At 33.4% G+C, this 17,116-nt stretch overlaps 2 protein-coding genes across 7 annotated transcripts in view; one reads left to right on the forward strand and one right to left on the reverse strand.

Moving 5' to 3' along the window:
• Positions 1-17,116, reverse strand: part of PRH2 (proline rich protein HaeIII subfamily 2) — a 218,060-nt gene that overhangs the window by 166,173 nt on the left and 34,771 nt on the right. For 5 of the 6 annotated variants that reach the window (XM_031650242.1, XM_031650241.1, XM_031650239.1 and 2 more), the window contains one exon: positions 8,709-8,824. The gene's annotated coding sequence lies outside the window, so the exon portion shown is untranslated. Of the gene's footprint in view, positions 1-8,708; positions 8,825-9,649; positions 10,492-17,116 lie in introns of those variants that run through there. The other variant, XM_031650244.1, reaches the window with a different exon arrangement.
• On the forward strand, positions 13,569-14,705 carry TAS2R10 (taste 2 receptor member 10). The gene has a single exon (XM_031650238.1). The coding sequence runs from the start codon at positions 13,650-13,652 to the stop codon at positions 14,571-14,573; it is 924 nt and encodes a 307-aa protein (XP_031506098.1). The 5' UTR covers positions 13,569-13,649; the 3' UTR covers positions 14,574-14,705.

Consider the following 17,116-nt stretch of genomic DNA (forward strand, 5'->3'; position numbering starts at 1 on the left):
AGCTAAACTGAATCTCAGGTGTCAGAATTTACAAGGAAAAACGGACAATTTAGTTGTAACTTGTTACTTTGAATTCTCTGATGAATGGATCCCAAATGTCCTGAGTGAGAGTAAAGAAAGCAGAAAACAATGCCATAGAAACTTCTTATTTGCATGTTAGCAATGATAAGCTCAACCTTCAGTCAGCCTCATAAATAAAAAATTCAGCCTTTGTCAATGACAAAAAGATCCATTTAGTAATCAGGCTGATGCACGAATTACTGTTGGGAGGGTTTTCACGTTTGGAATGAGTTTTATGAAGCTGCCAGTACTGTTTTCTCACATCAGGGTTGGATTTTATTTTCCTCTGGTTCTTAACAGACTCCAAAGTAAAATCCTAAGGAGGCGCACTCTCAACAGTTCTATCACCTTTCAAAAGTCATCTGAAAATCAATCTATCAGCAGTGACAGAAGTAACCGGGATTTTACTCCTGCCATATGTCAAGTGCATTTGCAAAAGTTCTTGTAGCCATTGAAGTTTCATAATTCATAATAAGAATCTGGGAAAATTGATTTACTGGATTAGCAATCTGTGCTGAATGGGTTAAAAACAAGAGCATCTCCTTGTTTGACTTCATCCTCACATGCTTAGCCCTCTCCAGAACTGGTGTGATAATGTTTACTTCTTGAAGATAGCATTAGAGGAGCTTTCTATTCAGAAACATTTGCACGTCATCTAATATAAACATAATCACTGATTTCTGCTGGGGTATGAACAATGCCTTAAGTATTTGGTTTGCTACCAGCCTCAGTGTCTTCAATTTCCTCAAGCTGTCCAATTTTTCCAATTTCTTCTTTCTCTGACTGAAGGGGAGAGGAGGTAAAATTGTTTTTGTCATTCTCCTGGGGTTCTTTACATCTCTGTTTGTTAATCTTCTGAGCATAAAATGGGATATTTTGGGGGTCAGTGACTATTTAAAACTTGAAAGAAACTTCACTTGGAAAAAATATATGTGTAAAACCTAGAACTTTGGCATTCAGATTTTTATCAACCTGGGACCCCCTCATCCCTTTGGCTGTGCCCTTCATTTCATTTTTCCTGTTAATCTTTCCCTTTTAGAGACATAGCAGGTTGATGAAGCATCAGGCCAAAGAAACAGGAGTCCTCAAAACAGAGGTTCACGTGAGAGCCAGAAAAACTGATCTATTTCGTCATTCTCTTTCGTCATTCTCTTAATTGTGCACTATTTGGACACTTGATAATTTGCTTTTACTCCAGACTAAAAACAAACAAACAAAAAACAGTAATTATGATTATTATTGTAGCATCAGTTTATCCTTCAGTTTACTGTTTCAATATGATTTGTGGGAACAGAAAACTGAAGCAAGCTTCTATGAGTCTGATAAGGCAAATTAAACCCTGCTTCAAGAACATATAAGATTTCATAGCATAGAGGAAGCTGAGGAAACTTTTCTCTGAATTCTATTAAATATCCTATGCATTTTGGCATAGATTATTCAATGTAATTCTCACAAAAGTTGTACAAAAAGATATTGAGGTTGATTTTATTTAAGTGATTTCACTATAAGATTTAGATGTTAGGGTTTAAATTTACATCTTCTGACTTAAAAGTAAAAGATGGAGTAAAGAAGAATAAATTAAACTCTTATTAGTCTCGATTCTGTTAGTAACAGCACCAAAATTAGTTGAGTAAATAGTCTGATATAGCACTTTATGAAGTTTTTTAATTAAGGGTTTAGTTTTTAAGAAAGAAAATGTATTATAAAAAGTAAATTATAAATAAATCTACTTAATCAGTATGAGATAGTTTTCTTTAGTAAGAAGAAAATTCTAAGAACTTTTAACAACTATATAGCTTTTTATAATGTAGCAAAATTAGAAATATATGTCTTCTTAACATTTTCATTTAATAACAATAGCAAAGTTTCTGAAGGTGACAATGAAAAATTAGTATCATGAATAAAGCATGTTAAATCACACTGAAACAAAATTTGCTATGATAAAAGCAAAAATCATAAGAAAACTAAAAAAAAAGGGTAAGTACTAAAAACATGTTATAAATTAAGAGAAAATATTTGCATCTGGAGAACTTAAACTCTGAACAAGGTGATCACATCCGTGACAACATATGTGGCTGTACCCTGTGCCCCACCTCAGTGATTGCTGTATTCTCCAATCCATGTAGATCTACCCTTGATCTGCTGCAACCCTTGAAATATGGTGCATACAACCATATAGCCATAAATATAACCACTGCTAGGAAAGTCCTCTGCCATGGTCTTCCCGTGAAGTATTTGAGAATATCAAATCAGCTTTTGAAATATAAAAAGTCACCTTTAGGAAGAGGCAAAAGCCCAAATTCATATTGGAAGTTACAGAAGAAAGATATCTAAGCATCAGACACAATTCCACTTCATCTTGGTAACTCTGGACTTGGAAGGATCATGGCTGGACTTGGCAGCAATTTTGGGCCAGCCTTTCCTATTCCTTTAAATGAAAGAGTCCTAATCATTGGTAGGGTCTTGTGTGTATCAAGGGTTCAGTTTGTGTCGGTGAATAACAAACCAGCAGAAGTGGTTCTGGAGAAATAGTTACCAAGATAGCAAGTCAAGAGGGGTTAACTGAGTAAACAGTGTGAAAATTCCATGGTGTGTGTTCCAGAAGCTCTCAGTAAAATCAGATGGATTTTCCAAAACAGTGCTATTCTAAATTATGCTATATATTAGTGTAGAGAAAAAAACACTAGGGGATAAAATCTATTTACACATTTGGAGAAAATCAGGGTTACATTTAGTCTGGTTCATGTCATAAACATTTGAGAAACTCCTAAAAAATGAAGAGATAACAAGAAACTGTAATTCCCTTATTGGAACTGACAAAAAAAAAACCAAATCCTCCCTGCTCTCCTAGATTTATGGGTCACTAATTTAATTACAGCACTTTCAGTCTGAGACCACAGAAATAATCAAAAACCATAAAAAATGAAAAATAAGAAAATAAAAGAAGTCATTCATGGCTTCAGGGGGAAATGTCAGGCCTTGTTTGAAGGCTTACCCTTTAAGATTGAGTAAACGAAATAAAAACAAGCTAAAAACAAAAAAACTTGAAGCAACAACAAAATATACAGCATTTAAAAGCACTCTCTAGCACACAGAAGGTGAAGGAAAAACATTGTTTTAAAGAAGACTCACTGCAGGAAATGAGGATTAATATTAGATAATAGTTACTAAATGTTTTCTATCAAATTCAAGAAAGCAATTCTATGAAAGAAGAAAAAAATGAGATAAAAATTAAAATATGAAAAGGGAACTTGTGAAGAAGTAGACAAATAAATTTAAAAAAAGAAGAAGCTGACTAAAACAGGAGAGAATTCATGAAACTAAACATATTACAACATAATTTTTTTTTTTTTTGAGATAGGGTCTCGCTCTGTTGCCCAGACTGGAGTGCAGTGGCGTGATCTCCACTCACTGCAAGCTCCACCTCCTGGGTTCACGCCATTCTCCTGCCTCAGCCTCCCAAGTAGCTGGGACTACAGGTGCCCGCCATCACACCTGGCTAATTTTTTGTATTTTCAGTAGAGGTTTCACCGTGTTAGGATCGTCTTGATCTCCTGACCTCGTGACCCTCCTTGGCCTCCCAAAGTGCTGGGATTACAGGCGTGAGCCACTGCGCCCAGCCACAACATAATTTTTAAACCAATAAGTCATGATCTACAATAATCAATATGTTATAGATCTAAGTTCAGAAAATAAATGTAGTTGTATAGGACCTTACTTAAAACTAATAAAGGAGAATTATTAGATACGTGATAGCAACTAAATACTATGGAAGTTGTCTTAGATTTTTTAAAATATCTAAAGATATCTTTAAAAAATGATCAATTATCAACCTGCAAAGCAAAACCCAACCCTTACCTTTCACTCTCCAGAAAAAAAAAAAAATACCCAAGAAATGTTAAGATAAATTCTCTGACAGTAACATCATAACAACCAACCGAATAAAACATACATATGTGCATTCGTGAAGTTAATAACATTATTTACATTTTTTTGTTTCTTCATCCAGAAACACATTATTTCTGTCCCTTTCTTCAAAATTTCCACTGATATCCCAGTTAAAGCTTTTTAATTGAAATAGATTATGTCTAGGCTAATTATTCATTTATAAGTATAGTTTTTTTGTAATATTCTCTGTATATTTAGAAAGGAAACCATGCATTTTATTTTAATGTAAATTTTGAAGATTTTACAATTACTCTTTCTCACTCGTCCCATGTAAGTATGTATTTCTCAGCAAAATAACTAATATGGTCTGCATGTGGATATTTGAAAATTTGTCAGGACTTCCTTTTTGACCTACTACATATTCAATTTTAGTATCTATTCTACCTTTCCCAGAATTATTCTCTCAAGAATATATTTACTCATATAGGGGTATGTAATTTTCTCAGTATGTGTAGTTTTTGACCTATTGCTAACATTGCAGGAATTTAAGGAAAGCAACATAAATATTTGCAAACACTCATACACATAATTGTTTACCAACATAGTAGTCAAGATAGCATATCAATGGTTAGTCTCTGAATAGATTTTTGCCCCTCATCCCAGGGGATATTTTGCAATGTCTGGAGACATTTTTGGTTGTCACAGCTGAGGAGGTATGACTGGCACCTTCTAGGTAGAATCCAAGTATGCTGCTAAGCATCCTACAACAGGACAGCTCCCAACAGTGAAGAATTATCCAGCCCAAAGTGTCAACAGCACTAAGGTTGAGAAACCCTGCAGTGTACAATTGGAAACATTATAAACCAAGAGAAGGGGAATTATTGAAAAACCAAGTCTGGGTGCGGTGGCTCATGACTGTAATCCGAGCATTTTGGGAGGAAAATGCGGGCAGATCACTTGAGCCCAGGAGTTCAAGACCAGCCTGGGCAACATGGCTAAACCTACAAGAAAAAAATATGGAAAAAAATCCATAAATATTTATGAAAATATGAAAAAATTACATAAATATGAAAAAATTAGCTGGGTATGGTGGCTCATGCCTGTAGTCCCAGCTACTTGGTGGGGCTGAGGTGGAAGAATCATTTGGGCCCAGGAGGTCGAGGCTGCAGTTAGCCAAGATCACATCACTGCACACTTAGATAATAATGATATCGAAGAATATTATTAACCTGAAAAATATATAATTATATGTTTATTAGTGGGAAAACTATTATAGAAGAACATATTTTAATGTATTCCCCACCAAACACACTTAAAACTTTAAAGTTGTATAGGAAAGTATTGACAACAAATCTTTTTAAAAAGCTGTTTTGCTGATTTCCAAGTTTCTGTATAGATCATGACCTTATCTGAGTTAATTTTAAAGTCACTTAAAGTTTTCACTTCCTAAGTGGTTGTCTGATGCCTGAGATTCAGTTACCCTGAAAGCTTTACCCACTTTGCACACAACTTTGTTTCCTCGTAAAATGAAAATTCTTTTTATACTACTATGTGAGACTGCATCTTACTTCGTGTGGTAACACTGGAAGGGAATGTTCCTTCAAAAGAGTAGAGACAATCTAAGGACTTTGGTAAAGATGCTAAAATAAAATGCTTCTGTAACCAGAAAGAAAATTAAAATATTAAAATTAGTGAACATGAAATACAGAGTTATTATATCTACACAACTTAATATTTTTCTTTTTATTTCTGTATTACAGACCTCAGCGTGAAGTTAAAGTTTAATAAATATTATTGTGTGATTTGGAAAAGAAAATATTTTCTCATTTATGTTAACCTTCTATACTAAGTGAAGTTTACACAAATAAAGAGAATTACTCAGATTAATTATTAATATGTGTAATAATGTGACTTAAAATACACTATTTTATTATATGCATCAACCTGTCCCTGGAAATATGTATATATTACCAGTATTTTGAGGAGCTGTATTAGTTAGAAAGCTTTTAATTATAAAAAGAGAAAACCTTGTCTCGAACTCTTGTAAACTATAAAGAATGTGATCAACTCATGTAACTAAGCATCTAAGGGAGAGAGGGTCCCAGTTACGGTAATATCAGGAGCTGAATGCCATGACTAAGGACCCGGGTTATTTCCCTGTCCACTCTGCTGAACTCAGAATCTTTGTCCTAGAACTCTTTCCTCTGAGGTTATTATAGAAGACGACTGCCAATGGCAACTGGGTCAACTTTCGTAATCATGTCTTGCCAGAATGAGAAAAGCCTTATTTAACCATGAGTTATAAATCTTTCCTTTCAATATGTTGAAGCCATTTAGGACCTGATCCCACGCTTGGATCAAGGATCTGTTGTCAGTACAATGTCATGAATCGATTGACTTAAATGGAATAATCAGAGTTCAACTCTGAAGTGGGGTTTGGAGTGTTTACTTAACAAAAGCATTGTTTGAGGTCCCCAATCCTCAGTTAAAATATATATGAACAAAAATTAATAGAATTTGAGTGAGAAGGAAAGTGTAAAATTACGACAAGAAGCCAATATAACATTTTCCAATAACAAGAACAGAATTCAGGCTTTTAGTCATCGTAAATATAAGTTATAGCCTTTCAAGTGGTAAATAGCACCATGTCTGAACTTTAAATCATTTTATAAGCTTTACAAGTCATTTTCATAAAGATAATAAGAGCTCTATCTCACAGCAGACCTGGATGCCTTAAAAACCAGGATCCAAAACAGAAACAAAAGAAGAAAATCGTCTTATCTACCACCAGATAATTTGCATATCATCATCAATATTTTTGTCAAAGCCATTCAACAAGTCTCTAAGACATTCGAAACTTTCCCACATTTTCCTATCTTCTGAACCTCCAAACTGTTTCAACCTCTACTTGTTACCTAGTTCCAAAGTTGCTTCCACATTTTCAGGTATCTTTTCAGCAATGTTCCAGTCTACTGGTACCAGTTTGACTATTAGTTCATTTTCATGCTGCTGATAAAGACATACCAAAACTGGGAACAAAAAGAGGTTTAATTGGACTTAACAGTTCCACATGGTTGTTGAGGCCTCAGAATCATGGTGGGAGATGAAAGGATCTTCTTAAATGATGGCAGCAAGAGAAAAATGAGGAAGAAGCAAAAGCAGAAACTCCTCATAAACCCATCAGATCTCATGGGATTCATTCACTATCACAAGAAAAGTATGGGAAAGACTGGCCCTCAGGATTCAATTACCTCCCCCCTGGTCCCTCCCACAACATGTGGGAATTCTGGGAGATACAATTCAAGTTGAGATTTGGGTGGGGATACAAACAAACCATATTACAGCTGAAGTGGAAGAAAATGATAAATACTAGTTACAACCATGCAACCAGTTGCGGAAAAAAAAGATTATAATTGTTATGAGTATTTATCCTTTATTTTGTTATGGAAATAAATACATACATAGTTTATAAAATATCTATTTTTCATCTATTATTCCCTTATAATGCAATATAACATACGTTAACTGAGTTACAAGATATACAGAAGAATGAACATCACCCAAAATCTGTTAGAGGTTTTTTACAGTAGGTGAAAAAACTTAATTTTCCTTTTTTCATGAAAAATGAATTTAAGGATGGCAGTGGCAGTGGCAGCATGAGCGTAACCAGCTCTGACAGTGGGGAAAGCAACTTACAAAGGCTGTTCTGTGGCAGGAGTTTGCCTTTATCATCCTATTCTTGGTTTTTGTCTGATACTAATTTTCAAGTGTACTTATCAATTCTATGAGTTACCCATACCCTTCCAACAAATTCTTTTTCTAATTAAATTGATTAAAGTTGGTTTCTAGTTATGCAACCAAGAATCTTCATAAGTATTGTGAACTACTTGTTGTAGGGAGGTAATGCTAGCTTAATATCTTAAAATTTCTTTTTTTTTAATTTAGTAAAAATTGTGAAAGGACAAAAGAAAATAAAGATGAATGTTTAATCTTGAGAAGAAGACATTTTGAATCATAAGGGAAGTGGTTGAAACCTCAAAGGAAAAGATAGATGTGCCAAACTACAAAAACATGTACAATGTGTGTACGTTATATAAAATAACAACAAAAAGCCTGTAAACAAAATTCAGACTAAACTGATGGCTGAGGGAAATCAATTACAGAATAAAAACTACCTTCCATAAAGTATGAGTGATATGGTTTGGAACTGTGTCCCCACCAAATCTCATGTTGAATTTTAATCTCCAATGTTGGAGGAAGCCCTGGTGGGCGGTGATTGGATCATAGGATGGATTTCTCTTGAATGGGTTAGCACCCTCCCCTCTTGGCGCGGCTCTCATGACAGTGAGTGAGTTCTCATGAGATCTGCTTGTTTAAAAGTGTATAGCATCTCCCCTTCTTGCTCTCTCTTGCTCCTGTTCCCTTCATCTGACATGCGTCGATCCCCCTTTGCCTTCCAATATGATTGGAAGCTTCCTGAAGTATCCCCAGAAGCAGAAGGTATTATGCTTCCTGTACAGCCTGCAGAACCATGAGCCAATTAAACCTCTTTTTATTTTTATTTTTTTACAAATTACCCAGTCTCGGGTATTTCTTTATAGCGGTGCAAGAACAGACTAATACAATAAGCGACTTCTTGAAAATTTTTAAGAAAATGTGAGCAATGAGTAGAAAAAGAATTAGAGGCCATATAGAAGTAGCTTCCTAGGGACTTGGGAAAACATTCCCCAATACTTGGAAACAAAGAACTAGACACTCACCAGAGTACTGTGTAAGGGTTCAGAGCAATTCAGGAATCCTGCCGCCCAAGTCAGTCTCCTGCTTTTATTACCATTCTTGAAGGGGGAGAAGAACAATGTGGAGATGGTACTATTGTCTACCAAAACAGAATGAAATGAGAAATAGAAATAAATAGTATTCAGATTCTAAAATAATTTAGAAATGATACCATATGCAAGTAAATCTTCAGATAACATGAGTTTTCCTACATTTCAACCAAAATTCATTAGAAAATGTGTTGTAACAATATTTTCCCAATTCTAAAGGTGACAAAAAGCATAGCTAGGGAAATCTGTTAAGTAATAAATAAGGACTATATTTGTTAAAATTATGAAACATTATATGAATTATACCAAAGAATATCCAAGAGGTATACCATATGTCAGGATTTAGAATTAGCTACAAAGTGATGCCAAACCTTTATAAATTATAGTTTTAATGAAATGCCATCCAAAAATGGATTTTGTTAGAAAATTCACAAAAATAAGGAAATGTAAACATGAAAGAATTACAACGTTTTTGATTTGGCCTCCTTTTCTTTCTCCTTCCTTCCTTCCTTCCTTCCTTCCTTCCTTCCTTCCTTCCTTGGGTTAAATGTGGAAAGTCACAAAAGGCTATCACATCCATCTTAAAAATGAGACATTTATTGAGAACTATTTTGTTCACTGGAGTATAATTAATCTTAGCAAAAGTTTCACATGCACTTGAAAAGAATGGTTGGTCTTCAGTTAGATATAATTTTGTAGAAGGGTAAACTAGATCAAGTTTCTTGAAAGTGTCGTTCACGTCTTCTCTATTTTTACTGCTGTTTGTTTACTTCTTTTAACAATTACCGTGAGAGAGTTCTTTATTCCATGTGTGTTACTACAACAAAGTACCTTAGACTGGGTAGTTTATAAACAATGGAAATTTATTTTCTCACATTTCTGGATGCTAGGAAGTTGAAGATAAACATGTCTCCTGAGGTCTGCTCTCTGCTTTCAAGGTAGCTCCTTGTTGCTGCATCCTCCACAGGAGATGAATGCTGTGTCCTTACATGGTAGAAGGTGAAAGGGCAAAAAGGATGAACACCTCCCTCACACCTCTTTTATAAGATCATTAATCTCATTCATGAGAGGTCTGCCCTTATTACCTCCTAGAGGACCCATCTCTTAATACTGGCACACTGGCAATTAAGTTTCAACATATAGACTGCGGAGGAGACACATGCAGATCACAGCAAAGGGGTTTTTAAATCTTTGCTATGCCTATCACTTGCTTTAATTCTGTTGATTTTGCTTTATTTATTTTGAGTCACAATTATTAGTCTGATACACCTTCAGGATTGTTAAATATTTTTGATAAATTGAATATTTTATCATTATACAACATCCCTCTATTTTTCTACTACTTGTCTTGATAATATGGCCACTTTGAGAATAGAACTAGTCCTGCTGTTTATGGTTACAAATTCCATAGTATAGCTTTTTCTATCCCTTTACATCCTGTCTATCTGTGCCTTTATGTTTAATGTTTTATCTTCCAACCATAACATTTAGTTGTGCTTTTGTTTATTCATTCTGATGATCTCTATCTTTTAGAGTGTTTAGTCAAATCATATTTAATGCAATTATCAGCATGGTTGGCTATAAGTCTTGCATTTTGCTCTATGTTTTTCATTTATCTCACTTGTTTTTGGCCCCCTGTCCTTTTTCTGGCTTTCTTTTGTGTTAATTGACTATATCTTTAATTATTTCATTTTAATCTATTAGCTTTTAAAACTTCATTTGTTATAATGAATTATTCTTTTATATATTGCTGGATTCTATTTTGTTAACATTTTGTTTGGAATTTTTGCATCTACATTCTGGCTATATTAGCCAGTAATTGTCTTATAAGTGTTCTTGATGAAATTTTATATAAAGCTGTTCACAGTATTGTGTTATCATGAAAGATTATACACAAGGATATGTAACTGTACATTATATAACATTATATATATGTATATGTGTGCGTGTATATATATATATATGTAGAGAGAGAGAGAGAGATGAGGTCTCACTCTGTCACCCAGGCTGGAGTGCAGTGGCCCAATTACAGCTCACTACAAGCTCAAACTCCTGGGCTCAAGCGATACTTACACCTTGGCTTCCCTTACAGGCACACACCACCATGACCTGATAAATTATTTATTTTTATTTTTATTTTTATTTTTTAGTAGAGATAAGGTGTTACTATGTTTCCCAGCCTGGTCTCAAACTCCTGGGCTCTAGTGATTCTCCCACCTGGGTCTCCCAAACTGCTGAAATTACAGGCAGTAGCTACCACACCCAGGCTGTATTTTTGTTATCTCTAAGGACTGTAGTAATTTGTATTTTCTTTTGACCAACATTAGTATATTACTGTATCTAGTTCTTTTCTTTTGGTGATTTCTGCTGTTACTATAATTTCTTGACTTCAATTTTCTTTCACTCTTAATTTTCTAGCTTCTAGAGATGAAAACAAAATTCATCTGTTTTTAGCCTTTCTTCCTTTCTAAAAGATGCATTCAAGGCTACAAACTTCCTTCAAAGAATGGCTTTAATTGGATTATGTAAACTTTAATAACTCATTTCTTTATTACAGGTTGAGTATCCCTGATCCAAATATCTGAAATTTGAAATGCTCCAGAATCTGAAACTCTTTGAGCTCTGTCATGACACTCAAAGGATATGCTCATTGGCACATTTTGGATTTCAAATATTTGAATTAGAGATGCTTAATCAGTATGATGTGAATATTCCAAAATTTAAAAAAAAGAAAAAAAAATCCAAAATCCAAAGCGCTCTGGTCTCACACATTTCAGATAAGGGATACACAACCTGTATTATTTAGTTAAAAATATTCTTCTAATTTTTGTTATTTCTTCTTTGACTTGAGTATTTAGAATTTTTTTGTCTTAGTAAATTGTTTCTTTCTCTAGTTATCTGTTTATTATTGAACTTAATTTTATTCCTTTGAATTCAGGGAACATTCAACACTTGTGAGATATTCTTTTGGATTCACATATGATCACTCTTGATAAAAACAGTCTGTGCACATGAAAATAATGAATTATTTTACTGTTGAACACAAGTTTGTCAATTGTTTTTTCATATATTTTCCATCTATTGATTTTTGGTATGTTTCTAGGCTAAGCTATTGAGTTATATATTTTACAGTCTTTCATGATGATTATAGATTTGTCTTATTTTTCCTTTTCTGTAAATGTCTGGTAGTTTATTTGGTTCATAAATTTTTGGGATTACCCTATCTTTCTGTAGATTTGAGCATTTTTATCACTATAAAGTACACTCCCCATTTATTCTCTAATGCTGTTTCCTACCTTAAAGCCTGCTTTATATAATATTGATATAACTATGCCAGATTTATTTTGGATAATGTTTGCCTGGCTTATTTTTCCATAATTTTACTTTAAAGCTTTCTTTTTATATATTATATTGTGTTTCTTGTAAGCAGTATATGGTCAGAGTTTTAAATTCTTCTTTGTTAATATTAATTTTTACTTGGAGTATTTAGTTCATTTACATTTTATATAATTATATTCTCCATTTCTAGAAGTTTTTTCCCCAGATGTTCCCATTTCTTTGACAGTCTCTTGCTGCTTTTCTCTGAAATTTCATCTTGTGTTTTGTAAACAGTGTATACATTAGCTAATTTATCTACACATATTCTTATCTGTCAATTTCAATATGCACAGTCCATGAGAATTTAAGTTTTCTACTTCCTTTTGGTTGGTTTGTTTTGATTTTCTATCATTTGTAGTCTATTCCTATGCTTAATTTAACTTTATTTTGAAATCATTATGCAATTTTATTTATGGTAGTCATGCCAGGATAAATGAGAGAAGGTCTTTTTTTCTCCAAAGCTTATTCATTTTTAATGTAAATACAAAAAATAGCCCCTCTTTTAAAGGATTGAAGGCTTGTGAAATTGAGAAAAAAATGACCTTAAGATACTTAACATAGTGCTAGGAATATAATAAAAGCTCAATAAATGGTAGATTTCACATTTAATTTCACTTTTAATTCTTAGATCAGTATGTTGATTTACTTGTTTCCTGCCTCCCTCATTAGAATATACACTCCATAAATCACACAAGCTTTGAGATTCTGTCTACCACTATATTCCCTCAAAGATCAAGAGAGAGTTTGTATCTAGATAGTCAGTAAATACTTGTTGGATAAATAAATGGGTGCCAGCAAACAGTAATGTGTTAAATGAAGAGATTATTCCTAAGAGCCTTTCATGGCAAGGGTAGTCAACATAATCTTCTGCATTCAAGGGTGTAATAACCATGAGTATACAACAACAGCAACAGTTTTGTGATACATTTGTGAAACTTGTCATACCCAGAGTTGAACTTAAATTTTAATTAAAAATTAAATTGATCATTTAGAGTAGGTATCTACAATGGCTAAATTTGTTTTTCACTTCTACATAGTATTTTCTTTACAAACATAAATTGATTATAAATGACATAAATAATGATTTGATATTTTAAAAGATAAAGTCAAGTATTTTGTTTCTGTTTTGCATTACATTCTATAAGTATATGTTTGGCACTCCTTCTCTACAATTCAATTTATTAAATGTAAAGTAGTCTCAGGAGGACATGTAAAATCCATGAAACACAAATTTTCATTTGCATTTTAACAAATTATAGATAGGCATTCAGTCTGAACATACATTCTCTAGACTAGCTACGTTTTATAGATATATTTGGAAAGGTCTTCATTAAGAAATTTCTAATTCCATCATAAGCCATTACTGGGGCAATTTCAAGTCTTTATATAGCAAATGAGAAGAAAGTCATGCTTCCATCAAGCAGCCAATATATGCCTCGTTCTGCAGCAGGTAATCTAAGATAGACGTAACAGAAGCAATATTAAGAATTTGCAGATATGCTAAGTGTAGTGGAAGGCATCCTCATTTTGGTTGTAATTAGTGAGTCAGTATTTGGGGTTTTAGGGAATGGATTTATTGGACTTGTAAACTGCATTGACTGTGCCAAGAATAAGTTATCTACAATTGGCTTTATTCTCACCGGCTTAGCTATTTCTAGAATTTTTCTGATATGGATAATAATTACAGATGGATTCATACAGATATTCTCTCCAGATGTTTATGCCTCTGGTAACCTAATTGAATATATTAGTTACTTTTGGGTAATTACTAATCAATCAAGTATATGGTTTGCCACCAGCCTCAGTATCTTCTATTTCCTGAAGATAGCAAATTTTTCCAACTACATATTTCTCTGGTTGAAGAGTAGAATAAATAGAGTTCTTCCCCTTCTGATGGGATTCTTACTTATTTCATGCTTACTTAATTTTGCATATATTGTGAAGATTCTTAATGATCTTAAAATGAAGAATGACACAGTCTGGCGTCTCAACATGTATAAAAGTGAATACTTTATTAAACAGCTTTTGCTAAATCTGGGAGTCATTTTCTTCTTTACACTATCCCTAATTACAAGTGTTTTGTTGATCATTTCCCTTTGGAGACACAACAGGCAGATGCAATCGAATGTGACAGGACTGAGAGACTCCATCACTGAAGCTCATGTGAAGGCAATGAAAGTTTTAATATCTTTCATCATCCTCTTTATCTTGTATTTTATAGGCATAGCCATAGAAATATCGTATTTTACTGTGCCAGAAAACAAACTGTTGCTTATATTTGGAATGACAACCACAGCCATCTATCCCTGGGGTCACTCATTTATCTTAATTCTAGGAAACAGCAAGCTAAAGCAAGCCTCTTTGAGGGTACTACAGCAATTGAAGTGCTGTGAGGAAAGGAAAAATCTCAGAGCCACATAGACACCTTGGGGAGATATGGATGTTCCATGAAAAGAATCCAGTGAATAAATCCTTGAAGATCTGTTTCACTGCACTGCAGCATTCTTGCTTTGTTTTATTAACTGTGTCATTAAAGATCACTGAAATCTTCCATAATTGTTTTGACTACGTTTCAGGGAATCTCGTCTTTGAGGAGATTTTAATCTCACATGCAAACTCAGTGGCTTAGTCAGCTTCCCCACCCTGCAACTTCTTCCTACAAACTTCCTAGAGGAAAACCATCAGCCTGGAGACTATTCCCTGTAAAGATTATAACGGTGAGAATAAGCTCTAAAATAAGACTTCTTGTTGTGCTTTACCTGACTTTTCCGAAGCAAGGACACCTATTCTCCAAGAAAACCCAAAGAAAAAAAAAAAAGAAAGAAAATTAGATCAATCTTGACATTTAGAACATGGAAGTGAGGACAGATGGTGGTGCTTCTTTTCAGTATGCTATTTTAATTATTTAAAGGGTTATTTTTTCATTTTTTAAAATCTAACATCCTCTTTTACTGGTGTATGTTTGATGTGTAGCAAGTAGTCAGAGTAACAGATGTAAGTCTGTGAAATATAGCTAGGGAAACAAAGTCTAGTTGAGGGATATGGGATCAAAACACTGATGAAATAAATATACTCTTCATAATCAGTGATTTGAGATAAGGCAGATTATGAACCAATTAAAGTTGAGTAAAGATTTTTCTAGAAGCATAGATCCAAAGGCTGCAAGATTCAACACAGTCCCTGACCAAAGGACACAAGATGAACACAGGATAGAATCTGTGTGAAATATGAAATGTTCTGTCTTAGAGCTTCATACACACACACACACACACACACACACATGCACGCACACACACGTTCATCTGCACAAACTTGCATTCACAGACATGTTTCAAATTTTGGGTTTTAAAGTGAAATTTTATGTCCAACTCAGGTTATAAACTCAGTGACTTATTTTGGCAACTTCCAAAAGTGCCTTGATTTCATACTTATGGCCTAATGAGTGAAATATTTCCAAATATAAAGACTTAATTCATTTTCTATGTCAGCTTTCCAAATCAATATTTTTATATTTTTAAACTATTGTGTTTAGAATGTACAGATAAAGAGATAACAGGAAAAAAAACCTAATGTAGCTGCCTATTTCAACCAAATATATTGGCTTATTGGAAATTATATTGTATAAACAACTATGTTCTCCATATAGATTATGTTGATAATGTGGAATTTATTCATTTTCCCATGTTTTCAAAAATTACTTATACTAATCATTTTAAGGGGTACATAACTCCCCTTGCAAATATACAATAATATACTTAATGTTTATCATATCGTTTGCATTTAAATTGTCTTCAGTTTTCCACTGTTAGAAATAAACATAATATGAGTATTATAGAGCATGAATACTATTCATTCATATGAATACTATTTGAATGCTAACTTGGCTAGGTATTGAGGACAGAGTAGTGAACAAGACATCAATATAATGGAAAATATATTCTAATGGAAAACAAATGAATAGCTAGCTAACTTAAACAACTACATTTATGATATTGGGAGAGAAAAACTATAGGATGCTGACCTCACCTGGTCATGGGAATGGACAAGATGTCACTGAGGTTAATGGTTTAATTTGATATCTAAATAATGTGTAGGAGTAAGGTGGACAAAGGAGGAGAAATTTGGGGTGGGAAAGTATCATGTCGAGGTCTTGAAGCAAGAAGGAGTAGAGGGTATTCCAGAAACTAAAGGTCCAGTATGACTAGTATATAGACAGAGTAATATGTAAATTATTTTTAAGGAAAATTCCAATGGGGAGAAATTTGACAAATTCCTTGCAGAACTGATAAATTGCTCTGTAGAAGTAGTAAACCTATATGTTAATAGTGAAAAAATATCCATCTTATTCCAGTCTTGAAATCAAGCAGGTTATTATTTTTAATGTCATTACCTTGATCGCAAAAATATCTTTACTTCACATATATTTGATTACTAGTGCAGTTAAGCATTATTACAGGATTAACCAATAGCATATACACTTTGGGAATTGTTCATTGTTTTCTCCTTATTTGTTCATGTCATAGTTTTTCTTACCAATTTTGTGACTACTTTATACATTAACACTATGCCATATATGTGTTATGATTTTTTTCTTAATTTGCTATTTAGTAAGTAATTTAGTTTGTAATGTTTGGGGAAATAAGTGGGTAATTTACATGATCTCATATTGATTTATGGTTTCTTCTGCTATTTTTGCTGATATTAACTTATTTTTACTGATACCTGTTCCTTTCATCAAAAGCTCCATTTTCTACTATAAAACACAGTTTTGTTGCATCTAAAATTAGCAAACACAAAAATATATAAAGAAGAATTTGATTATGCACATTTGCAGTACTCAACTAACCATTGTTAACATATTTCTACATACATTGTAAAATAGATCTCAACACAGATAGACGACAGTTAGATAATAAGCATGTTACTTTAAAAATCCGTTTTGATTAGATTTATACATAAACTGG

This window comes from Papio anubis, chromosome 9 (genome assembly GCF_008728515.1).
Source record: "Papio anubis isolate 15944 chromosome 9, Panubis1.0, whole genome shotgun sequence".
Taxonomy (NCBI): domain Eukaryota; kingdom Metazoa; phylum Chordata; class Mammalia; order Primates; family Cercopithecidae; genus Papio; species Papio anubis.